Here is a 26,741-nt window from a genome sequence, read left to right as displayed (position 1 = left end):
TTTCTGTGTGTCTCTCTGTTGTTGAGGTGCATTATGGTGCTGGTTGTTTTGTTGGGGTTGGGAAGTAGGTACCACTTGGAGTAATAGGTGTTCAGGACTTCAAGGTCTGCATTCAGTGTTTCGTCGAGATCGTTGTAGTTTTTACTCTGATATGCGATGGCCAGGTCATCTGCATATGCAAATTTGCGTGATTTAGTTTCTTGCAAGTCAGCTATATATAGATTGAAGAGAGCGGGTGCTAGTGCCGAACCCTGTGGCCACTATTATTCACAACCATGCTCTTACTGTTCGTACCATGGAGTGAGACCTGGATTTTCCTGTTCGTTAGTATGTTCTTGAGTAGTTTGTAAGTCTGCTTGCAGTTTATGATTCTAGTTAGGTTAAGCAGTAACCCTTCAATCCATACTGTGTCATAAGCTGATATGAGGTTTGTGAGGACGAGGCCAGTTTTCATCTTGTTCTGGAAGCCTTTCTCAATATAGGTTGTGAGGGACAGCACTTGATCGCAGCAGTTTCTACCTGCTCGGAAACCCGCTTGGTATGTTGGGAGGTTGGCTTCGATGTATGGAGTTAATCTAGTCAGCAATATTCTCTCGAATAATTTATAGGAGGTACATAGCACAGATATTGGTCTGTAATTCCTAGGATTATCTCCAGTCTTTCCGGGTTTCAGCACTGCGATGACTTTTGCTTCTTTCCATTCCTTAGGCACAACCCCCACGCTTACGCATTCCGTACAAAGTTTGGCCAGCCACCTTCTTCCTACAGTTCCCAATTCCTTTAAGAATTCTGGTAGGATGTTGTCAGGTCCGGCTTCTTTTCCTGTCTTCATTAGCTTCAATAGTGACCACTATTCTCTACCTAATGGGGTAAGGTGGCCAGACCTTTGCCACCATTCCCAAACAGATGGTTTGCTTTTACAAGATTGGTAGGTTTATAGTTTTTATTTCACCATTGATTATTATTAGGAGAACAATAATAAAATGAAAAAGAAATGTGTCGCAATGCGTTGTTGGCACAAAAAGGTCAACAAATATAAATAGAGAAATAAATGGTTAATTATGGGTTACTATTTCAGTCTAGTTCATTCACAATTTATATGCTCAGGAACAATATTAAGTCATGTACAAAATCCACTCATGAAATTGTCATCGCCCATGTCACATCCAGTGCACAGTTCATGATCCCAGCTTACAACTCCAACATTTTCTCCCTCCAGTCATTGTCTGCCAATCCAGACTCTTTGTTAAAACACTGTGGTACTTTGTTGTGCTCTGCCAACTGGGATTATGATTGCTGCAGATCATTCTCTGTAATTCCATAAAATTTCTTTTGTAGTTCAAAAAAGTGCACCTCTATTTTTCCCTACCATTCCTTGTTTTAGTGTATCACCTGGAATATTGGATTGCTTTTCTGCTGCTGAAAAAGACATGCTATCATTCTTTACTGCTTCAGTTACATTTTGCATCATAACAGTGTCCCAAGTTTGTTGCTTTGTTTTCTGAGTGCATTTTCTTGCCATCTTGAAGCTCAAGTAAAACCTTTCAGGAAAGTAGTACAACAGATATTGTATGTATTGCATGTTAACCGGGGACCTAGAAACAACAGAGAGGCTCCATCCCTGCTGCAGCCACAGTGGTTCACAACCCCACGATGACTACTGCAGTCCACTTCACCCCTCCACTGCCCCACACCATACTGAGGGTTATTGTGTGGTTCGGCCCCCCGTGTACACCCCCCCCCCCCCCCCTTTCCCAAGGGAACGTCTCACACCAGATGAGTGTAACCCCTACATTTTCGTTGTAGAGTAATGGTGGTGTACGCATACATGGAGAACTTGTTTGCCTAGCAATCGCCAACATAGTGTAGTTGAGGCAGAATAAGGGGAACCAGCCCACATTCGCCAAGGCTTATGGAAAACTGCCTAAAAACCATCCACAGACTGGCCGGCTCACTGGACCTTGACACAAGTCTGCTGGTCGGATTCGTGCCAGGGACCAGGCTCCCCTTCCCACTCCGGAAAGTTGAGCATTAGACTGCTCAACTAACTGGGTGGGCCTACAACTGATATTAGTTTTAAGTATAAATTGATTTGTAATGTTTTAATTTCAATTATTATACTACACACACAATGTGGAATTAGCTAATTCTCATTGGGACAAACAAACTGAAAATGAATTGTTGGGAATAGTAGCCATCTGTCAGGAAATGTGGCCACCTTGCCCACTTTTCCCAGTGTATAGCATGGACAGTTTTCCTGATTGAACACCATGTTTGTATAAGTGGCTCATACCTTAAACAGTACAACCAAAGGAAATGACAGCGACTTATATTTGTAAGCCAAAAGGCAGTGCGTGAACTGTGATATCACGAAAATATATTGCTCTATATAAAAATAAAGCAACTAAAGTAATATAAGTGACATAACTTACATAAAATGATTGAAAAACCTAAATGTTCACATAGACAGATAACAGAGAAAACTTCCATTGTTAATGTCACTGACAACACTAACAGTTTGATTACAGCTAGTTTGGCCACTTCTCAGCAGGAAGCAGCACTTTTGAACACATCAAATGAGCAGTGGCCACATTTCCCAATCTGGACATTTTCCCCTTTTTCCCCTATGTGAGCTTATTTTCAGTACAAAAATAGCCATTCCTATTGATGAAGTATCGTGTGAGTACATGATGAATACTGGGTGTATCAAAAATTACTAGAATTTTTCAGGTGGAAATTGCAATGTAGCATGCCCACAGGATAAGTACATGCAGTTATTTCCATCTTTTGGAATTTGGTAAAGTCAAATCATTGGCATGAGGGACCAACAGGGTAGTACAGTGGCTGTAGAATGGATAGCAGTGAAGCAGACACAGTACAATACCATGAGAGTAGGCATGCATCCTTCCAGAAGGAAGAAGATTTTATGATTGTTTGACTGGCTCTGACAAATTATGTTGGCACTTGGAATCTGGGTAGAGGTTACAGGCAGAGTGCCATCATGCACTGTCAGGAGAGATTACTGAAAGGTGTGTCAGTATCTCGAGTTGCTAACCATCATTTACTGCTGACACCATATCAAAGACAATAGAGACTTACATTGTGTCGAGTCAGAGCCAACTAGGACATTAAGTGGCATACTGTAGTGTTTAACTGGGAGTCTTTCATTCTGTCAGTGGCAATCAGATCAGACACAATACACACTTAGGTGATCCAGTGAAAGGTCTCAGGAAATGGTAGTTATCAAGATGTGTACCTCTCAAACTCCTGGACTCATGGTGTGGGAAGCTATTGGATATGACAACAGAACTGCTCTCCAGTATGTGACAAGGAAAAAAGTAATATTTTATTGGGGCATTTAAAGATGCTTTGAAACTGGAAAACTAAACACTTAGAAGCGGGAATTGTTGGTACATTCCTTATTCACTAGAAGAAGAAAACTGAATTACATATGCCCAGCAGGTAAAGACAATTGTAACTGGAATATATATTGAGTGAAGTAAAGATCTTACAGCAGCCAGAGATAGTCTGCAGTTCTTCCATAATTGTTCTTCTATGATGGAGCATTTTCGACAGAAAGACAAAGAGAAAATGCATGACTTAATTTGGTCAAAAAATAAGCACCTTTTTAATCTTTCACTGCCAAGAAGAATTTTCATCTTGCCCTTATTGAAAGATGTAAATTATGTCCTTATTGAAAATTATACAGATTTATGAATTAAAGAATTAAAAGAAAGTACAAGAGCGCTCACTGTGAAAATAATAAAGAAATATTTGAAAATGTAAAATGATGGTTTAGAGTAAATGGATTATCATTTAATTTTTCAGGTCTGAGAGCACACATTTTGTCACTACTCATAGAATGGGAGAAATAAAACTAGTGGTTTTAAAAATATCAAGAATTTGTAGTGTTCAGTTTTTGGGATTACAGATGGACCAGTCTGGAATTGGATAACCCTCACCAAAGACCTAATGAAACACTGTGGTTCAGCAACAGTTGCAGTAAACATATAAAACAATGAGTTATTTATGAATGAAAAAATTATGTTAGTTTTCATATTAACATTTGATAAAGAGTCAAGGAATCATTCTTGAGGAATTTACATTTTGTAGAATGCAAATGCATGCTGTAAGAATAATGTCTGGTGTAAATCCTAAAAAATCCTGCAGCAAAGTCTTCACAAAACTGGTTTTTTGACAAATATTGCCCAATACATTACACTGAGTTTTCCCTTTTGTTACAACAATGACTGAGGATGTCTGAAATTGTTTCTGATCAGGGTGGTGCAGTGATTAAGACATGGACCTTGAGTCATGGAGAAAGAGTGATCAAATACCTTTCCAGTCATCCTGATTTACATTTTATATGGTTCTTCTAAATTGCTTAAGACAGGTTCTGGGATGGTTTCTTTCAAAACAACATAGCTGATTTCCTTCCCCTTTGTGCTTCACTTCTGTGACTATGTTGTCAAGGAGCTGGTAAATCTTAATCCTATTTCTTTTCTCTCCTTATCTAGAGTTGGTAGAATTCTAGCTTTGGATTGTTGCATGCTATAAAGTTTCTAGTGAGAAACATAGAAATTCACAAGGGGCACTGACTTCACTCCACCCAAACATGAGTCTAGTGTCTTAATTGTTGTCTCACCTATAACATCTTTCTAGCAATGTTTGCAGTAACATATTAAAGTGCAAGACTTGACCACCCAGTTGACATGAAATAACAGGATCAAAGGCTGAAGTCAATGTTATGAATGATTACAACTGCTTTTTTCTTGAAATTATATAATTAATGGTTCATTTTACCCACACATAAAAATTTATACTAATTTTTGTACAGATTTTTGTTTTTTAAATGAGCATCATTAATAATTTAAAAAAAAATACAGACCTTATTGCTTCTGAAACACTGTAGACTCATCTCTTTGATACTTCACATAACTCTTGGTGTCATCCCTTTTATTGCACATTTACCAATTGTTTCTTACTAAATAATTACTAGTTACAAAACATCATATTTTAACTTTTTCTTACAGTAATATCCTTGATTCAGCAACTGTTTTAGACTGTTAAGAGTTTTGCTACATTGCAAATGAATGTGTACGTATGTTCATACAGGTAATCTTTATAGTGCTAAATAATGTCAGTGAATGTCTTGTGTGTCATGAATATTGTTATTTACATTATATTTTTATGCAGTGAAAATGGCAGTAGGACATATCAAACTTACACATTTGACTTCTTCAATTATGCGGGGATTGATCGCTCGGTTCATCTCTACACGACTCCTGAGGTATTCATTGATGACATCACCATTACAACTGAGTACTCAGATGATGGGACAGGTAAATTCTTATACTTTTGAATCATTAATAATTATTCATTGTTTTATTTAAATCATCCAGACATTGGGATCCTGAGACTGATTACAAGAAACTTCCACTATATGCCCTTTTTGAGGCATATTTAGCAAGTAGCTTCACACTGGGAATGGTAACCATATTTTGACATGTCTCTTTACTGTAATCAAATGATTAGCATCTGAATGGCAGTACCAACAAGAACAATTCACAGTTCCTTGTGTGTATGTTTCACAGTACAGTCTGGGTAAATTGTCAAATGGCAATAGTTTTGAGACAAGTTGTTTTGAAGCACTCTTGATAAAGCAGACACTTTTTTCTTTTCTCATAAGCAGTGTAATGAACAGTGAGTTTGAGTCGTGGGAGGTAGATGAGAAACTTTAGAAACATGGTAATCTGTTGAGAAAGCACTGTACCACTTTAAAATCAAAAAGGTTTTGACTGTTCAGAACACTTTCACTAACACCACACCTGACTTGCATAATGCCTGTGAAAAGATATCTCAATCTTATGCTAAATGGATCCCACAATATGTAATATAGGCAACCACAGGAGTGGCACGGGATGACTGTATTATCAGCAGACTCAGGGTCTAATGGATGACACTTGATGGCAGGCTGATGAGGCTCAGGAAGAAGGGGCTGTTTAACACTTTATTTCCAGCTTATACATTGGTTCTGTGGTGTGGTGAATAGGCAATCACACTCCTGCTCCACAGGGGTGCATTGGTACAGCCAACAGCTAGCGTCCATCCAGCTGGTGGCAATATATGATGGTGCCCAGCTTTACCATCATCTGCACTCAGTGTCAGGCCCACGGTGAGCCACAGCACTGGCATTAGTGGTACTTGCAGAAACAGGCTGCACCCAGGTGGCAAAGGCAAGCAGGAGGAAACATGGCCACCATGTACTAGTAAGGCAGCTGCTGTGTCTGAGGTGCAACCACCCCTCCTGGCAGGAGTTCAACTGCTGCTGGGGTGGAGAAGCAGACCTGCTGCACTGGGCACCAGGTTCACTTAGTGCACGAAGCCGGTACCTCAGTGTGCTCTCCAACCCACAGCTGCAGCTCCATGCTGTCTCCCCACATAGTTTAGCCCCTGTGTCTTGATAGTGCTTCTTGAATGTGAATGAATCTGTTATAAAATCAATGTTATTTATACCAAATATCATTGCACTTAATGTTCCATTGCGCCACTCCTGGTCACGTAGTAGGCAACATCACCAAAACTCTGATGATGGAGACATCATCTTGCATGTGCCATGCATTACCAGAGTGTTGGCAAACTACACCATGTGAGGCTAGCCCATCATGCAATAATTTCAAATGTTCTTGTCTTAATCCAAATGCCAAGACACTGTGCTCACTGGCCACCACTGTGTAATACAATGTTCTGCTGCACCTTCTCACCCTTAGTCTGGTAGTGGCACTAGATTACCTCCTTCATGGAGAAGACCTTGTCCCTTGGGTCTTCTTTAGGACTTGTTCCCTACCATGTGTCACATGTACAACAAAAGTACTCTTAGAAAATATCTGGCAGCAAGATTTTCAGAGATCGGAGCCCATATTTGACTTCCACCCGTACATGCTAAATGCCTCCTTATGCTATTTAGTTGCTTACATCTACCTCACTTAACAGTCCATTAGTTCCTCAAGAACTTTCATCACTTTGTGCTTCTACACTTCTAATGGCCTGCCAAGACATATGCCATAGACAATTTGTAAACATTCACTATATACTCTGCGGTCTTATATCTTCTTAAATTCTGTCAGATACAGCTTTTTTACAGTACCATATTCTCTTTCACACTCTGGAAATCTATACTACCAGGATCTGTATTACCATTAGATCGGACTGCTGGGTGGCTCTGTGTGTCAACTTCAAGAAGGCTATGCGAAGCAGAGTTAGTCACTACTAGATATCGTGGCACTCGGCATCATGGTTACTTATCATTGCCTTTGCTGATATTGACTAACATTCTGTATTAACTACTCAGCAGAGTAGAGAAATAGTCAGTCATTGGCAGCACAAAATGATTCTCCACTGGAGACCAATTAAATGCCTCTAACACATCCGCCCCAATCATCTCAAATGGTTTTGGAGCTTCTGGCAGTGCCTGTAAGTGTACTTGCTTACATTTCATGTCAGCATGCTGTGCGCACTGCACACAGTTCTTCACATACTGATCCATATTTCCTTTTTCTTATCTTCCACCAGTATTTCTCCGTGACCCTTTGGTTCTTTGCTCTGCATTCTCCATGATCAGACAGCACATGATCATGCACTTCCTTTGAACTTCTTCCTTCATCTTATCCAGTGCCATCACTCATGCCCCTATCCTTGTTACCTTGCCCAACAGACAGTCACACGTGCTGAGCAGCAGTTGTATCGTGTTTGTTTGCAGTCACTGTCAGCATTCTATACCACCTGCCATTCAGCAAGGTCCTGACCCATTACTTTTACTACCGCTACCTTTGTGCTTAATGTGTCTGCATTTCCTTGTTTCTTTACTGGCTTGTGAATTAATTTCGAGTAAAACTCACTGAATCCTAACCCTCCTCTCATTAGTTTACTGGTCAGGTCCTTCACCTCAAATAACCATTTCAGAGCAGCATGATTGCTCACTGCTTTAAACTTCTTCCCATGAAGGTCACATCAAAAATACATCATTACACATGTGAGGTTAAGTATTTCTCTCTTCATGGTCAAATAGTTTCTTTCAGTCCTGTTAACTTGTCTCAATGCAAAAGCAATAGAATATTTTTCACCATTGATCTCCTGACTCAGAACACACGTAGAACATGATTAGATGCACCACTGGACAACATCAACTCCCTCTTGGATCTGTGAGCACCTACATTGGATGTGATATCAAAAGTTCTCTTCAGGTCTTGGAATATCCCTTACATTTCTCCATCCATACAATTTTGCACCATTTTTCAGCACTTGTGTGAGTGGTTGTACTATCCCAGTGAACCCACTTGCAGATTTCCTATAATAGTTTAAGAGTCCCAAAAATGATGGTAGTTCTTCACTCATCTTTAGAACTGGAAAATCACACACTGCCTGTACCAGTTTTGGATCTGTTCCCCCCTTATCTCATCTAATCATGTGCCCTGTGAAAATTACTTCCTCCAATACAAAGTAATACTTCTGCATATTCGACATCAGATGTGTAGCTCACAACTTCTCAAATACTTCTCTCAAATGTTGTCTGTGTTCTTTCACATCCCTTGACACATTTATGTCATACAGGCAAACTAGATGCTGGCAAGCCTTCAACCCCTCCAGTATTCCACCCAACAAATGCTGAAATATTGCAGGAGTATTCTTCAGGCTAAACAACATTTACCAATAATGGTAATGGCCTCAGTGTGTTGGAAAAGCTATCTTCATTCAGCCCTCTGGGACCACCTCCAGCTGATGGTATCTACTTCTTCAATCCATGGTCAAGAAATAGTGCCTCTGCCCCATACTGTCAATGGTCTCTCAGATGTTGGAAATAGGATATGCAGCTGTTTCAGACTTACTATTAAGATGGTGATAAGCACAGAAAAATCTGTATTTCTTGGACCATCCATAGAATGTTTTGACATGATCACAATTCCTGCTCCCCATTGACTATTATTCCATCATCCAACTGCTGGGTAATAAACTTATTCAGAACTGGCTGCAAATACTGAGGTATTCTACATGGTTTGTGGTACACTGGTGCTTTATTCTCTGTCAGAGATCTGCTTTATTCTCTGTCGCAGGCCATGGACGCTTAGAAAAAATCAGATCTTCAAACTCCACCTACAGCTTCTCTACCTTTATTATCTCCACTACCTTTAGATGCTCCACCTTGTTATGTAACGCAATCTTACCGGTGGTCTGTGGCTGCTTATGGCTTACACCTTCTGTGCAGCAATCCTCCTCCTCCACAATGTCCAGTCTTGCTATCGACATCCACTTTCTCAATTATACTTCTTCGGCACCAAAACTGTCAGTATTGACAAGTGATACCTTCCCACTGTCCTTCTGTGTATGCCTACAGTACTCCTTTTAACCAAACAGTTTGCTTACAGCGCATGTGTTATGCATAACATTCTGACTGGTATGTGTGGCTCCACACTCACCCAAGGTGAATTCCGGGTGTCACTTGGCACACAGTCATGCGAACCAAGCCTTAATGTATTCGTATGTAGTTTAATTGGACTGATCATGATGCCATACACACCTTGCAACAGATCTGTATTGGTGATGGCTTCCCCTAGCTGTAATGTCTTCCCACTAAGTTTGACCACACATCATCAAAGGTCAAGTATGGCATGATGTTAATGCAAAATGTCTAACCACAGGATCATACCATAGACCTCACTTATGTGAGGCACTTCCACATGCTACATAAACCCAACTGCCTCCAACTGAAAATCTATTTCCACTTATTCCAATGATCTTGTATCATTATCACACTGCCCACACAATCTGTAGTATAGCAGATTGCACTGGCTCCCTTTGGTTGATTCTGTGCATATAAAAAAAGTCTTTGCCTTGCCTGTTAAATTGTTAAATATAACTTCATTACCTGCAGCACCTGATTATTGGACCAACACCAATACTTGCCAACAATGCTGGCTCTCCATGAATAACATCACATCCTCAAATAACTTTCCAGAGAAAGGGCTGACTAAGATAGCAGCAGCTGTACCTATTACAAGGCTCAGCACCCTGAGCAGTGCTAAGTCCTCATTTCTAGCTGCAAGACCATATTTTCTGAACTTTCATTACACTACTTGATGTACTAATGCTTTGACTGCCTCTGGCCCAGTGACACTCTGAGTCTCTCACTTAGCCATTGCAACACCTTTATCCTTCATTCATACACAATGCAAATAGGCAGTAATTACCAACTGACAAAAAGAAAATAATTATACCTTGTGCTGTGTCATCAACCATTTATGTTCTCTACACTGCTTCACAACATGACCAGAGCTATGGCATGTAAAACAGTTTACAGATACCAGTTCAGATCACGGTGCAGAATGCCCAAGCAGACTACACTGTGAACACCTCACAGGCTCTAAATGCTGCTTTTTAATGTTGCCATGAAATTCACACACATTAGCTGGTTCTTCTAGTCTGAGCAAAGTAACCCTCAAGTTACAATGACACTCTCTGTTAGACACCAACCCTGTGAAACACATAAAAAGTAACAAACAGTTTCTCCATTCACCTCACCACATCGATACTGCAGATTGTGGTCCAGACATGATGCTGCATAGACTTTGCACTCTCTGCTGCCCACAGAAGGTGATGTCAGTACTTCTGATACCACTTTATAGCCAACCCCAGGGATAGTTTGTGTGTGTGTGGGGGGGGGGGGGGGTATTGGGTGGATATATTGTCAGGAGGCAGAGTGGCTGAGAGGTGAGACTGGATGGGTGGATGAAGAGGCCCAGAAAGAAGTGGCTGTCAAAATTGACACTTTATTTCCGATTTATAAATTGATTCTGCAGTGTGGTGGGGTAATCATGCCCCTGCGCCGCAGGGTGGGTCAGTAGACCCTCAGTTAGCCACTAGCATCCATCCACCTGGCTGCAACATGTGCTGGTGACCTGCTCTGCTGACATCCACACTCTGTGCTGGTCCTGAAGCTATGTTACATGAAACAGAGCACCAATGCCAGCTGCAGATACTGGAATCTTGCAGAGGTAGCCTCTCTTTGATAGGTGACCACACCATTCAGGCAGTCAAGGCAAGTCGCAACATTGTCAGAAGGTGACCACTGTGCTTGTGGTGCAACCCCCTACCTCAGTGCAGGAGTCTGGATGCGATTGGTGTGGTCCAGTGGGCCACTGCACTGTGGCACAAGGTCTGGTGGTTAGATCTAATGCAGGAAGCAGGTACCCTAATGGGGACTAGACCCTGTGACTGCTGCTGGCAGCTCCATGTCATCTCCTCATCTGGTACTGTCCCTGAATCCTGATGGTATTGTTCTTGCTGTGGTCTTCAGTCCTGAGACTGGTTTGATGCAGCTCTCCATGGTACTCTATACTGTGCAAGCTGCTTCATCTCCCAGTACATACTGCAGCCTACATCCTTCTGAATCTGCTTAGTGTATTTGTCTCTTGGTCTCCCTCTACGATTTTTACCCTCCACGCTGCCCCCCAATACTAAACTGGTGATCCCTTGATGCCTCAGAACATGTCCTACCAACCGATCCCTTCTTCTAGTCAAGTTGTGCCACAAACTTCTCTTCTCCCCAATCCTACTGGTATTGCTAGACTGCAAATGAGTCTGTTACAAAGTCAACTAGGGACTGATGGCCTTTGAGGTCTGGTCCCTTCATCCCCCACAAACCAGCCAACCAACAAAATCAGCTGTTATTTATACCAGAAAGCAGTGTACTTGTTGTGCCAATATGCCTCTCCTGCGCATGTGCTCGGCGATACTACCAAGACTCCAGTGATGCAGAAACTGTCTTGCTCATGCTGTGCATTACATTGAATTGGCAAGTTCCACCAGGTGAGGCTAGCCCATCTTGTAATAATTTCACATGCTTGTTGTCTTAATCCAAATATCAGTATACTGTGCTTACTGGCCACTGGGAGCTAATGTTCCACTGCATCTACTCACAATTCTTACTTTTAGGCTGACAGTAGCCAACATCCATTTAAATTTGCATTTACAGTTGAATCCTTGTAGGTCAACAACCCAGGCTGCGTAAGGTTGCATTTCTTTTCTTAGTTTAGCAGCTACCACAATCATTTTTGTATGTAAAATTGTCAGATAGCAGAGTATAGATTCTGTCCAATGAGACTTTGGCTGGCTCTATTAATCGCTAGTCATTGTGTTTGACAGTGTACAACAGTCCATGATATGACAAACACATCCATCTGTGCAACCAGTTGGAGAACATTTTCAATAATTATATGCCGTTTTTTAACTTAATCCTGAAAAAGGTACAATTTTTGTACATATACATATTGTTACAAATATTACAGCATATGAATATTATGTATATGACTGCTAATAATACGATCAAAGTATTTGCAGAAATGAAAAATTTGTCAGGCTTTTTTTTCACAAAAAACTTCCATGTTTTGTCTCCTTTATATTTGTAATAATAAATGAAGTAATGTATTTGCAGGCACTGTGTACTACAATGTGACATTTGATGGACAGTCTGCTGAGATACCTTCTTGTTCTGTATCCCTTTTGGATGCAGAAGGTCTGTCTGTGGCTACAAGCACTGGTTTCACAGGAGAACTGATTGTGACAAATGCCAATCCTTGGTGGCCATACCTCATGCATCCCAATCCAGGCTACCTCTACACTCTTGAGGCAAGTGTTACATTGAATTTATAGTTATATGTCAGCAGTATCAGTCTCATACTGCATAAAATGTTATCTATGTCTACATCTATGTGATTTCTCAGCTTCTCACAATTAAGTGTCTGGCAGAGGGTTCAATGAACCACCTTCAAGCTGTCTCTACCATTCCACTCTGGAACAGCGGACGAGATAAACAAGCACTTACATTTTTCTGTGTCAACCCTGATTTCTCGTATTTTATCATGATGATCATTTTTCCCTATTCAGGTAGGTGCCAACAGAATGTTTTCACAATCAGAGGAGAAAACTAGTGATTGAAATAATTAAAAGAAAATATTGGAACTGAAAAATTGTGTATTTTAGTTGATAAATTTGTAAGAAATAGAAATAGCTTAAAATAAAGAAAGTTTAGTATAAGGAAAAGTCTGTTTTTATACATGATTGCAGTTTGTTTAAAACAAAGCTTGTGTGGAAATAATAGTGAATGAGCAAAAATTACACCAAGTTGTAGACCTCAGTCCCATAGCTCTATTACATTGGTAAGGCAAATATTACTCTGTGCTGAGACAGACATTCTGTCAATCAAATTCTATAAGAAAATGGCTTATTGATCTTACCTGACAGAGAGCAGCTTCTGCACCAATGAATGTAACTTTTTTTGATAATATGTAATGGAATGATAGTCTCTGTTTCACAAAGCTGTACAGGTAGTTTGTTGGGAACTGAACAAGTTACTTGCAATTATGGAGACATCTCAAATTTGACTTCATCAGTTTTTGAGAGGTGCAGCTAAAGTCCAAAGACTAGTTGGCTGCAGTGCTTCATGCTATTCTATCCTGTGCAAGACTCTTCATCTCCAAATAACTACTGCAAGGTACATCAATTTTAATCTGCTTACTGTGCTTGTCTCTTGGCCTCCCATTGCAATTTTTACCCCCACACTGCCCTCCAGTACTAATCTGACAATTGCTTGATATCTCAGAATGTCTTGTCATCTGTTCTCTTGTTTTAGTTAAATTTCTTTTCTCACCAGTTCTGCTCAGTTCCTGTGCAGTAGTTATGCAGTGTACCTATTTAATCTTCAGCATTCTTCTGTAGCACTATTTTAAAGAAACTTCTCTTCTCATCTGAACTTCTTATGTCCACATTTCACTTCTATACAAGGCTACACTCCAGAAAAATACCTTCAGAAAAATCTTCTTAACTTCAAATTTATATTTGATGTTAGCAAGTTTCTCTTCTTGAGATACTTTTCTCACCATTACTAGTAAACATTTTATATACCCTCCATTTCAGCCATCACCAGTTATTCTACCACCAAAACAGTAAAATTCATCTACTTCTTTTAGTGTCTCATTTCCTAATCTGTTTCCCTCAGCATTGCTTGATTTAATTCAGCTACATTCCATTATCCTTGTTTTGCTTTTGTTAATGTTGATCTCATGGCCCCCTTTCATGACACTTCCCATTCCATTCACTTGTGCTTCCAAGTCCTTTACTGTCTCTGACAGAATTACAATGTCATTGCAAAACCTCATTTTTTTTATTTCTTGTCCCTGAATTTTAATCCCTCCACCAAATTTTTCTTTAGCTTCCTTTGCTGTTTGCTTGATGTAAAGATTGAATAATGTTGGGAATAGGCTACAGTCCTGTATCACTTTCTTCTCAACCACCGCTTCTCTTTCATGTCCTTAGGCTCTTACAACTGCCATCAGGTTTCTGTACAATTTCTATGTAGCCTTTTTCTCCCTATATTTTAGCCCTGCTATCTTCAAAATTTCAAAGAGTGTATTCCAGTCAACATTGTCAAAAGTTTTCTCTAAGTCTGCACAGACTGTAAATATAGGTTTCCCTTTCTTTAACCTGTCTTCTAAGGTAAGCCATTATTTCCTCATGTGTTCCTCATATCCACTGTCAATCAGCAGTCTGTTTCCAGCTTTGATTCTACCTCTTCCACTTACTTACAGCTTCCTATATTCTTCCATTTCCTCATTTCTTCTCTCCTTACCCCTCTCCCTTTCTCTGCTCCCCCCCTCTCTCTCTCTGGATTCTTCTGTCTTCTTTTCATTTGGTGTGCATGTTTAATTTCATCAATTGTTTTTAAATCATTTTTCTATGTATGCCTCTAATGTCAGTCTCACTTCCACATTTCAACATATCTCACTGCCATTTCCAAGTCATTGTGTTTTCTAACCATTTTTGTATCTGACCTGCTCTGTCTCCATGAGGAAGGGACCGATGACCTTTGTAGTCTGGTCCTTTCAACCCCACAAACCAACCAACCTGTCTCCATGAGGCTTTTCACCTCTTAACCTAGCAGTCTAAAAGGTTTTATATGTAGCTTACAATGCTACCAGCTGAGCAGGCCTACTGTGTAACTACCATTATTTAGTAGTAGATTCATTACAAATTAGTTTTCCTTTAAATATATAGTATTCTATAATCGGTACATTATCATTGTCAAGCATAATTCATTTATGTTGTTTGCAAACAGGTTCATGTGAATTCTTCAGAGATGGCAACAGATGATGTATACCGGCTACCAGTAGGAATACGGCAGCTCTCCTGGGACAATTCATCATTGCTTATTAATGGGAAACCTATTTACATAAGAGGATTTGGTAGACATGAAGATTCTGATGTAAGCACCCAAGACTTGTTCTCCACCTCTGACCTCTCCCCACACCTATTTTATATTTCTGTATATTTTAGTGTGAATGTGATATTAGCATGAAAACAGATTATTAACAGTGGGCAGTGTTGATGTAGCTTAGTGTTATTTCTTTTAAATGATCCTGCTAAATCTGTGTATTAAGCGAAAACTAGCATGAGACTGTTATTATGAATTCTATATGGATTTCCATACTGTGATGTTCAGTGAACAAGGAGGGAGTAAATTATATTTTAATTACTGTAAATAATTGTCAGTGTTGTGGCCCTTACATAAATCTGTTATTCAAAGTGATTTTATTGTTACTATTACTGGCGTGATTGAGACATGTATTTTATGTCTTATGAGATAACACTCTTGTTGCTGTTTCTGCTAAAATCGTATTGTAAGCTTTATCATAATCAGTTGGCTATCATTCACTGCTCAATAATGGCTTCTTATAAATTTCTAGGTATATTATGATTCTAAACTTTAACACATAGCAGAATGCTATTTCTGTTTCCTGGTTAATGAACCAATCTTGCCTTAGATTGTCACCTAGGATGTTATTCAGTGAGCAGATCAGTTAAGAACTTCCTTCACCTTTCATTTGATAGTTTGTCTGAATATATGTGATGACCATCACTTTCATAGGTTTCACTATACCTTCAGTTCTTACACAACAGATCCATGTATTTTCCTGCTCATTATTCACGACACTTATTTCCATGAGGCAGCTTTCAATTTTTGAAGGTTTTGCACATTTTAGGTCCATGTTCCATTGCAGTCACATTGGGAATCCAGTTTTGAATGAATCAAATGAACTCCAAGTCACTGTATCATCCTGTTTACTTGTTTCTGTGCCAATACATCACAATTTTCAATTCATATAAATTTATGAATTCATTAACTATTTCAGTAACATTATTCCAGATCCCGACTTTTTGTTTCATTCTGGTTGGCAATACGTTTGCATTGTATTTATGAAACAACATTTTCATGAGGCAACTTTAGGAATTATCCACTTTTTACTCCAAAACTGTTTTCAATGTATAAGATATTTTCAAGTGTCACTAAAGTGCATTAGCACTTGCCATATTATAAATTCATAAACCATATCATCGTATGCAACACAATCATAGTCCATGTTTGGATTTTAAAATGAAGCATGTGATCATAACTGATTCTCATTATTGTACAACAGTCTGCATTCTGAGTGAGGACAACTCAATTTCATAATCCTTTGTACAGCCATGGACCCATTACAGGACAGCTGCATATTGACTGTATATCAATCTTGTCCCACAATTATTCAGTTAAACTTTGTTTTGAGATCATTCACTCCTTGTTGAAATTCTTCTGCAGGCAAAGCAAATGAAACTATATTTTTGGTAAATCAAAACAGGTTTGTGTATGATCCATTGGCGTATATTTATTCCTTATACTAAGCCAATTGCTTTGGAAGTCCCTGCTAAAGTTAAACAAAGGAGCTTTGCCCAACTCATTAATAAATATTTATCATCACAGGAAATTGTTGTTGAACGATGGATCTTTTACTCCATAGCAAGTGCACACTGTTGTGAAATTTCCTGACATTAACACTGTGTACTGGACCAGGACTTAAACACAGATTGTTGCCTTCTGTAGGCAATGCTTTTCCCAGTTTAGCTATCAAGGCAAAACTCTTGACCCACAGTCACAGTTTGAAACCCATCAGTACATGTCTCTTACTTTTTAAATTTCACAGAAGCTCTGTTATATCCATTCATTCATTCATTGTGTTCTGCACATCCAATAAACAAAGAGTATCTTTGGAGATCTAGAATGAGAGGGTCTATATTAACAAGAGACAAGTAAAAGGTAGGAACTTAATTTGTATACTGTATTAACAGTACATTACAGAAGAATGCTGAAGATTTGATGGGTAGATCACATAACTAATAATGAGGATTCTGAATAGAATTGGGGAGAAGAGACATTTGCGGCACAACTTGACTAGAAGAAGGGATCAGTTGGTAGGACATGTTCTGAGGCATCAAGAGATCACTAATTTAGTATTGGAGGGCAGCATGGAGGGTGAAAATCATGGAGGGAGACCAAGAGATTAATACACAAAGCAGATTCCTATCCACACTTCTGCCAAGTAATTTCAGTCAATTAAATTAGAAAACTCGCAACAACTCTGAAAAAGTTTCTGCTTCCTTAGTTAAATTAAGTAGTTGCTGTTTATTTGCAATTGGTAGCTTAACATTTTGTTGTTTTCAGTGTCATTTTTCAAAGAACATAGTTACCTACATCTATAAATACTGAGTCCTATTTACAGTACATTAATTCTTCTCATTCAGATATACAAAAAATAATGTTGCTGACTAAATAGCTAACAGAAATTTTCAATCTTTGAAGCCAGCCATTCAGATAATTTGTGGAAAGTGTCACTAATTAGGTATGGTTTCTTTTTCTTTTCTTTTGAACTGGTAAGGATTCCTGATGTCTGACTTGGTGTTAGTTGGGAGCATATTTAATATCTTACACTATAGTTCAGCTGGAACTGAAGATTATTTGCAGTAACAAAAACCATTAATGAACAACTGTATTTTGGAGCCACTGTAAGAATTCCAATATCTTAAAAGGGCTTCTCCAACATATATGACTATGTACTCTACACAATATCCTTACTGGTAACTTATGCTGAGTAAAATATTTAATCATTTTAGAGGCACCAATGATTACTTTTCAGGAAAAAGTTAAGTAGTAGTTGTATTGGGAAGTAATGTAAGAATTCCAAGATCGTTAAAGAGGATTACAATAGAAGATAATTCATAAGACAACAGGGGCTGGAAAAATGTAAAATAAGTCAACATTCTTGTCTTTGGGTCAACACAGTGAGAAATGCATCTGAGGACAAAGCACACAGAACTGAGCTTCTCATTCAGTTTGTATATGTATTGAGTCCATTTTAACCTGTTACCCAACTGGATCACAAGGAATATTACACAGTGTGTTTCATACAGTATTTTACATCTAATTCTGATACTAATTTTTGCTACTGATGGTTGTTTTAAATCACATTATGTGAGTCTTTGTGGAATTAAGGCTTGAACCATTATGTGTGAACCACTTGTATGTCTTTTCAGCGACCATCTGAGTTGTGTCTGCTAATGTTGAGTTTAAACCATTGATTGGTATGTTTGCGGTATCAACCAACATTACATTTTTTTAACTGTGTTTTAAAGTCACTGAAAGGTTATTTACATAGGTTAAGAACAAGAGTGAGTTCAGTAGTGATCCTTCTGGGACCCCACATTATGTTCCCCAATTCGATGGATAGTTCCATGTCTGTGATATAGTCTACCCATGACACACTCTGCTTTATGCTTTGATAAAGAAGAATGGCATCATAAAACTTTAGAAGAATTTTGAAGATACATGAGTCAAACACTTTGCAAAGTCAGAAAATATATGTACAGGATTTTTTTCTTGTTTAGCTCAGCTAGCACATAATTTGAGAGGTCTTGTATTGCTTACTCTGCAGAGAATCCTTTATGAAAGCCAGTCTGTACTGCTTAGTGTAATAAATCAGTGTTTTATCAAAGACAACTTTCTCACACACTTTTGAAAAAACTGAGAGGAATGAAATATGTCTGTGATTAGAAGTGGCTTGCTTATTCCCAGATACTACAGCATACCAAAATTATGCTTTCAGCTGAAACAGATCTGCTTTATCTTTTTTCTCCAATAACCTCCCACATATCCACTGTCTGGCCACAAAGGGGCACTTCTCTCAGGACTCAGTACCACTCAGGACTGGAGCAGCTGAATCACATTCTGTGCCAGGGTTTTGACCACCTCTCATTGTCCCTGGATATAAAGAATATCTACCTACCATCATTCCCACCCCTTCCATGGTGGTATTCCACCACCCACTGAACCTGTGCAGTATCCTTGTCCATCCATACTCCGCCCTTGCTCCGAATCCCTTCCATCATGGCTCATATCCCTGCTGCAGACCTAGATGCAAGACCTGCCCATTCATCCTCAAACCACCACCACCACTTAATCCATTCTAGCCACAGGCATCTACTTCATATCAATGGCAAGGCCATATGTGGAAGAAGCCACTTGATAAACAAATTAATCTGCAAAGTTTGTGCTCCTTTATACATGGGCATGACAACTAACAGTTGTCTGTTTACAATAATGGTTACTGCTAAACTGTGACCAAGAGACAATTGGACCCAGTTGCTGAACATGCTACCCAACATAATGTGATTCATTTGAGTGACTACTTCAGAGCCTGCATCATCTGGATCCTTCCTACCAACACCAGCTTTTCTGAACTGTGCTGTTGGGAACTCTTTGTGCAGTATAGCCCATGTTCCCGTACCCCCTTACCTCAACTTTCACTAGCCCCTGGCCTCCATGTTCCTGGGACCTTGCCTGCTCCCACTCCAGCACTACACTGCCTTTTGTTCCGCCACATACTCATTAGCTTTCTACCCTTCTCTACATCTTCCCTTTCCTGGTCCCCTTCCCTGCCCCCTTCCCCAATCTCCTGACTGCACCTAGCAGTCCTAAACTATCCCAACCACGTCTTACCCATATGCCACAAGGAGCACTACACCTTCCTCCACCCGTAATCTTCTACCCCTCCCAATCCTCTCCCTTTGCCTCCTCTTTATCCTCACCATCCACACCAGATTGCTGCTTGCATAAGGCACAGTTGTAGTTGTGGTTTGCAGTCTGGCTCCAGTGGTTGGAAATAGTGTTGTGTGTGTGTGTGTGTGTGTGTGTGTGTGTGTGTGTGTGTGTGTGTGTGTGTGTGTGTGTGTATGGATGTGTGCGTGTGCATGAAATGTACGTCACTCTTTTAATTGTGCCAGCCTATGACCTGTGGTGTCACCGCCAGACCCCACACTTGCTACGTGGTAGCGTTTAAATCGGCCGCGGTCTGTTAGTATACTTCATACCCGCGTGTCGCCACTATCAGTGATTGCAGACCGAGCGCTGCCACATGGCAGGTCTAGTCTAGAGAGACTAACTAGCACTGACCCCAGTTGTACAGCCAACTTTGCTAGTGATAGTTCATTGTCTACATACGCTCTCATTTGCCGAGACTACAGTTTAGCATAGCCTTCAGCTACGTCATTTGCTATGACCTAGCAAGGCGCCATATTCAGTTACTATAATCTGAACAGATAATATTGTCAAGAGTGACATGCATCATTAATGGATTAAAGTTAAGTATCAAACTAATTACATCCGCTTTCTGAATTCTGAATCCTTGCCATGTTCCAGACCTCAAGTCAGTATAGTTATTTCCTCCTCACGCCAGCCTGTGTGAGCTAAAACGCGTGCATTTCGGCCTCCACTAGTAACACAGTGTTGGCTCTTCTGCCAACACAACATGGCCCATCACTCCTCTATATACAGGGTGGTCCATTGATCATGACCAGGCCAAATGTCTCATGAAATAAGCATCAAACAAAAAAAAAAAAAACTACAAAGAACGAAACTTCTCTAGCTTGAAGGGGGAAAGCAGATGGAACTATGGTTGGTCCACTAGATGGCGCTGCCATAGGTCAAACAGATATCAACTGCGTTTTTTTTAAATAGGAACCCCCATTTTTTATTACATATACATGTATTATGTAAAGAAATATGAATGTTTTAGTAGCTGGACCAGGTTTTTCATTTTCTGATATATGGCACTGTAGTAGTCACAAACATGTGGCTCACAATTTTAGACGAACAGTTGGTAACAGGTAGGTTTTTTAAATTAAAATACAGAACGTAGGTACGTTTGAACATTTTATTTTGTTTCTCCAATGTGATACATGTACCATTGTGAACTTATCATTTCTGAGAACGCATGCTATTACAGTGTGATTACCTGTAAATACCACATTAATGCAATAAATGCTCAAAATGATGTCTGTCAACTTCAATGCATTTGGCAATACATATAATGGCATTCCTCACAACAGCGAGTAGTTTGCCTTCCGTAATGTTCGCACATGCATTGACAATGCACTGACGCATGTTGTCAGGCGTTGTCGGTAGATCACGATAGCAAATAGCCTTCAACTTTCCCCACAGAAGAAACCCTGGATGTCAGATCTGCTGAACGTGTGGGCCATGGCATGGTGCTTTGACAACCAATCCACCTGTCATGAAATATGCTATTCAATACCGCTTCAACTGCAAATGAGCTGTGATCTGGACATCCATCATGTTGGAATTACATCGACATTCTGTCATGCAGTGAAACATCTTGTAGTAACATTGGTAGAATATTACGTAGGAAATCAGCATACATTGCACCATTTAGATTGTCACCGATAAAATGGGGGCCAATTATACTTGCTCCCATAATGCTGCACCATAAATTAACCTGCCAAGGTCACTGATGTTCCACTTGTCGGAGCCATCGAGGATTTTCCATTGCCCAATAGTGCACATATTGCCTGTTTACATTACCGCTGTTGGTGAATGACACTTCATCACTAAATAGAACGTAGCAAAAAATCTGTCATCATCCCATAATTTCTCTTGTACCCAGTGGCAGAACTGTACATGGCATTCAAAGTCATTGCCATGCAATTCCTAGTGTGTAGAAATATGGTACGGGTGCAATCAATGTTGATGTAGCATTCTCAACACTGACCTTTATGAGATTCCCAATTCTAGTGCAATTTGTCTGATTTTGATGTGCAGATCAGCCGCGACAGCAGCTAAAACGCCTACTTGGTCATCATCATTTGTTGCAGGTCATGGTTGATGTTCCACATGTGGCTGAACGCTTCCTGTTTCCTTAAGTATCATAACTGATCGGTCCAGACACTTGGATGATGTCATCCAGGATACCAAGCAGCATATATAGCACACACCTGTTGGGCATTTTGATCACAATAGCCATACATCAACATGATATCGACCTTTTCCACAATTGGTATATGGTCCATTTTAACATAGGTAATGTATCACGAAGCAAATACCGTCCGCACTGGCGAAATGTTACATGATACCATGTACTTATACGTTTGTGACTATTACAGCACTATCTATCACAAAGAGAAAAAAATGGTCCAACTAAAACATTCATATTTACTTATGTAATACACGAATATGTAATAAAAATTGGGGGTTCCTATTTAAAAAATACAGTTGATATCCATTTGACCTAAGCAGCACCATCTAACGGGCGAACCGTAGCGCCATCTGGTTTCCCCCTTCAAAGTAGACGAGTTTCATTCTTTGTAGTTTTTTTGTTTGATGCCTATTTCTTGAGATATTTGGTCCAGTCACTATCAATGGACCACCCTGTAGTGAACAGCAGTCTATCCCTTTCGTACACTATCTAGTAACATTAACATGACCACTGCATATGTTCAACATCAACATGCAGTAACCACTCGCAGATGGCAGCACTAATATTAGAGGGTATATAAAACAGTGCAGTCATCATAATGTTGAAATAGGGCAGTTTGCCTGACATACAGAAAGGCATGATTATTGGCTTTTGTGCCAAGGGTTCCAATATTTATGAGTTTGTAAACTGTTCACATGCTGCCATGGTTAAATTACACTGTGCATGGCAAGTATACACTCGTACACTCGCGCACGAGCGCGCGCGCGCACACACACACACACACACACACACACACACACACACACACACACACACACACACACACACACACACACACACACACGCATATCCATTCCCACATATTCAGACACAGCAAACAAGGTAAGTCTTTCCGCTCCCGGGATTGGAGTGATTCCTTATCCTCTCTCTTAAAACCCACATCCTTTCATCTTTCCCTCTCCTTCCCTCTTTCCTGATGAAGCAACTGTGGGTTGCGAAAGCTTAAAATTTGTGTGTGTGTGTTTGTGTGTTTTTTTATTGTGTCTATGTACCAGCGCTATCTCATTTGGTAAGTCACAGCATCTTTTTTTAATACATTTTTCCCATGTGGAATGTTTCTTTCTATTATATTCAATGTTATGTTATGATTTTCAGTGTTTAACATTATCACAAAAATAAAAATTTGGTAACAATGCAACTTCTAAACTGACATTTGTAAATTGTAAATTGTAAACAATTCAGAGGAAAACATATTCACAGCTAGGAATTGAGCTTGGTTGAAGTAAAAAGTGGGATTGTACTTTATTCATCATGGGTGATGACGTACATTTTGAAAGGGGCTATAGTCTTGAGCAGGCTTTAGCAGATTTACAGAAGAGTTATAATGATATTGAATCAGTTTTTGTAAATGAGGATGAGAGTGATTCTGATGTAGATATGAGAGATGATGAAGTGGATGTGAATTAATGTGAAGAAGATCATAGTGTTATTCAAGAAACAAGGGCACCTCCTCATGTATCTAGAAGTGAACACATCACATATCACTAACACTGAGATTACAAAAGTTGTGGAATAGCAACATCATATACAAGTGGCAGTAGTATCGCATACACCAGTTATGAAAGGGTGCTGCATTGATGGAGCTGCCACTTGTACTTAGGTGATACATTTGGAAAGGTTTTCAACATAATTAGGGCTGCATGATGGGAACTAATAGACTTAGAATGCAGACAAAGAGCTAGATTCCAAGATCCACAGTGTCAAGAACGCGCCGAAAATTCTAAATATCAGGCATTACCTGTCACCACAAACAACCTAGTGGCTGACAGCCTTCACCTAACAATCAAGAGCAGCAGCGTTTGCATATAGTTATCAGTGCTAATAGACAAGCAATACTGCATGAAATAACCACAGAAATCAATGTGAGATGTACAACAAATGTATCTGTGAGGACAGTGTGATGGAATTTGGCATTAATGGGCTGTGGCAGAAGACAACCAATGCTAATAGCGTGACATCACTTGCAGCAATTCTTCTGGGCTCATGATTATATCAGTTGGATCCTAGATGATTGAAAAACTAAAGCCTGGTGTGGTGAGTCCCAGTTTCAGTTGGTTTGAGCCAATGGTAGGGTTCAATATGGCACAGCCTCCATGAAGCACTGGACCAGGTTGTCAAGAAGACTCTGTGCAAGATGGTGGTGGCACCATGATGGTGTGGGCTGTGTTTACATGGAATGGTCCAACTCAACTGACTGTTGACTGGAAATGATTATGTTCAGCTACTTGGAGACCAGTGATTCATTGACTTCAGGTTCCCAAGTAATGATGTCATGTCACAAGGCCACAATTTTTCACAGTTGGTTTGAAGAGCATTCTTGACAGTTTAAGTGAATGATTTGGCCACCCAGATTGCCATCATGAATGCCATGGGACATAACTGGGAAGTTATGTATTGGCAACATTTTCACAATTGTGGATGGCTATAGAGGCAAGATGGCTCAATATTTCTGCAGGGCACTTCCAATGAATTGTTGAGTATATGCCATATCGAGCTGATGCTTTACACTGGGCAAAAGGAGGTCTAACATGATATTAGGAGGTATCCCATGACTTTTGTCACCTCAGTGTAGTATCACGTGATGTGAAACTGCACATATTCCACCTCTCCTTGTATTACAATTACAGATAAGGACAGACTGGCTCAGACTTTTTATCATCAATCACATGCAAAGTTTAATAGTAAAGCATACCAACGATTGTGCAGATGCCACTAAAATTCTACACCCATATCTTAAATGCTGGATTGAACTTGACTCTACAGAATTGCAAGCATCCTTTGGTCAACTTATAATAGCACAGAAGGTGAGTGGGAAACCTTTGAGTGAATTTTGGTCCGTTGAGTATGGCTTACCCTTTTTTTCAAGACACAATGAGCTTTTCAAAATTAATTAATCACAGTATTGTTATACCATGTGGTATGTTTTCATCTTTCAACATAGCTAGTACACAATTACAATTTGAGTTGTTATTGTGGTCTTCAGTCCAAAGACTGGTTTGATGCAGCCCTCTATGCTACTCTATCCTGTGCAAGCCTCTTCATCTCCGAGTAACTACTGCAATCTACATCCTTCTGAATCTGCTTAGTGTATTCATCTGTCAGTCTCCCGCTATGATTTTTACCCTCCACATCTTCCTCCAATATTCAAATGGCCTAAAGCTCATAGAAAACAAGTAAAATTAATTTATGATTGAGTGCTTCAATGGTTCCAACTACAACATGACACCAGCAAAGATCAATACTCATATAACACTACAGTGTACATAATATGTTAATGTATTTCTTTCTTTCTTTGGGGCCTTTGTCCCGTGTTATGTGGGTCATCTGTGTTACTCTTGATTTGGCAGTGTTAGTTGCAGAGGGTGGCCAGATGCCCTTCCTGCCACCACCCCCAATCCCCCAGGACAGAATTAGTGTACCCCAGCTGTCTGTGTCTAGTGGAAGACATGGAATAGTGTGAATGAGTTCAAATGTCTGCTAGTTGGGTAACTGAGGTGGAATGTGAGGACCAGCTCAGTATTCACCTAGTGGTATGTGGAAAACTGCCTAAAAACCACATCCAGGCTGGTCGGCATACTGGCCCTCATCGTTATTCTGCCAGGTGGATTCGATCTGGGGCCAGCGCCCCTACCTAAGTCCAGGAAGTAGTGCATTAGTGCTCTCGGCTACCCTCGTGGGTCGTTTGTTAAAGTATACCATAGTTTAAATATATATCCATCTTTCTGGATGACAATCTTCTCATCATCAGATATTAATTTATTCATTTTTGTCTATTCTAGCTTATCATGCATGATACCTCATATTTTTGCCAGGTAATAAGAGAATCATCATCATTATCATCATCAGCCATTATTACATCTACATCTACATGACTACTCTGCAATTCACATTTAAGTGCTTGGCAGAGGGTTCATCGAACCACAATCATACTATCTCTCTACTATTCCACTCCCGAACAGCGAGCGGGAAAAACGAACACCTAAACCTTTCTGTTCGAGCACTGATTTCTCTTATTTTATTTTGATGATCATTCCTACCTATGTAGGTTGGGCTCAACAAAATATTTTCGCATTCGGAAGAGAAAGTTGGTGACTGAAATTTCGTAAAAAGGTCTCGCCGCGACGAAAAACGTCTATGCTGTAATGACTTCCATCCCAACTCGTGTATCATATCTGCCACACTCTCTCCCCTGTAACGCGATAATACAAAACGAGCTGCCCTTCTTTGCACCCTCTCGATGTCCTCCGTCAATCCCACCTGGTAAGGATCCCACACCGCGCAGCAATATTCTAACAGAGGACGAACGAGTGTAGTGTAAGCTGTCTCTTTAGTGGACTTGTTGCATCTTCTAAGTGTCCTGCCAATGAAACGCAACCTTTGGCTCACCTTCCCGACAATATTATCTATGTGGTCCTTCCAACTGAAGTTGTTCGTAATTTTAACACCCAGGTACTTAGTTGAATTGACAGCCTTGAGAATTGTACTATTTAT

General features: G+C 39.9%; 1 protein-coding gene across 3 annotated transcripts in view; it reads left to right on the top strand.

Moving 5' to 3' along the window:
* The window catches only part of LOC126272386 (beta-glucuronidase-like), a 196,859-nt gene that overhangs the window by 129,367 nt on the left and 40,751 nt on the right, over positions 1-26,741 (top strand). For all 3 annotated transcript variants that reach the window (XM_049975224.1, XM_049975216.1, XM_049975208.1), the window contains exons 5-7: positions 5,197-5,342; positions 12,488-12,681; positions 15,167-15,313. In XM_049975224.1, coding sequence (XP_049831181.1) covers positions 5,197-5,342; positions 12,488-12,681; positions 15,167-15,313 — 487 coding nt within the window. The remainder of the gene's footprint in view (positions 1-5,196; positions 5,343-12,487; positions 12,682-15,166; positions 15,314-26,741) is intronic.

This window comes from Schistocerca gregaria, chromosome 1, assembly GCF_023897955.1.
Source record: "Schistocerca gregaria isolate iqSchGreg1 chromosome 1, iqSchGreg1.2, whole genome shotgun sequence".
Lineage (NCBI taxonomy): Eukaryota > Metazoa > Arthropoda > Insecta > Orthoptera > Acrididae > Schistocerca > Schistocerca gregaria.
This window is presented reverse-complemented; position numbering and strand designations above follow the sequence as displayed.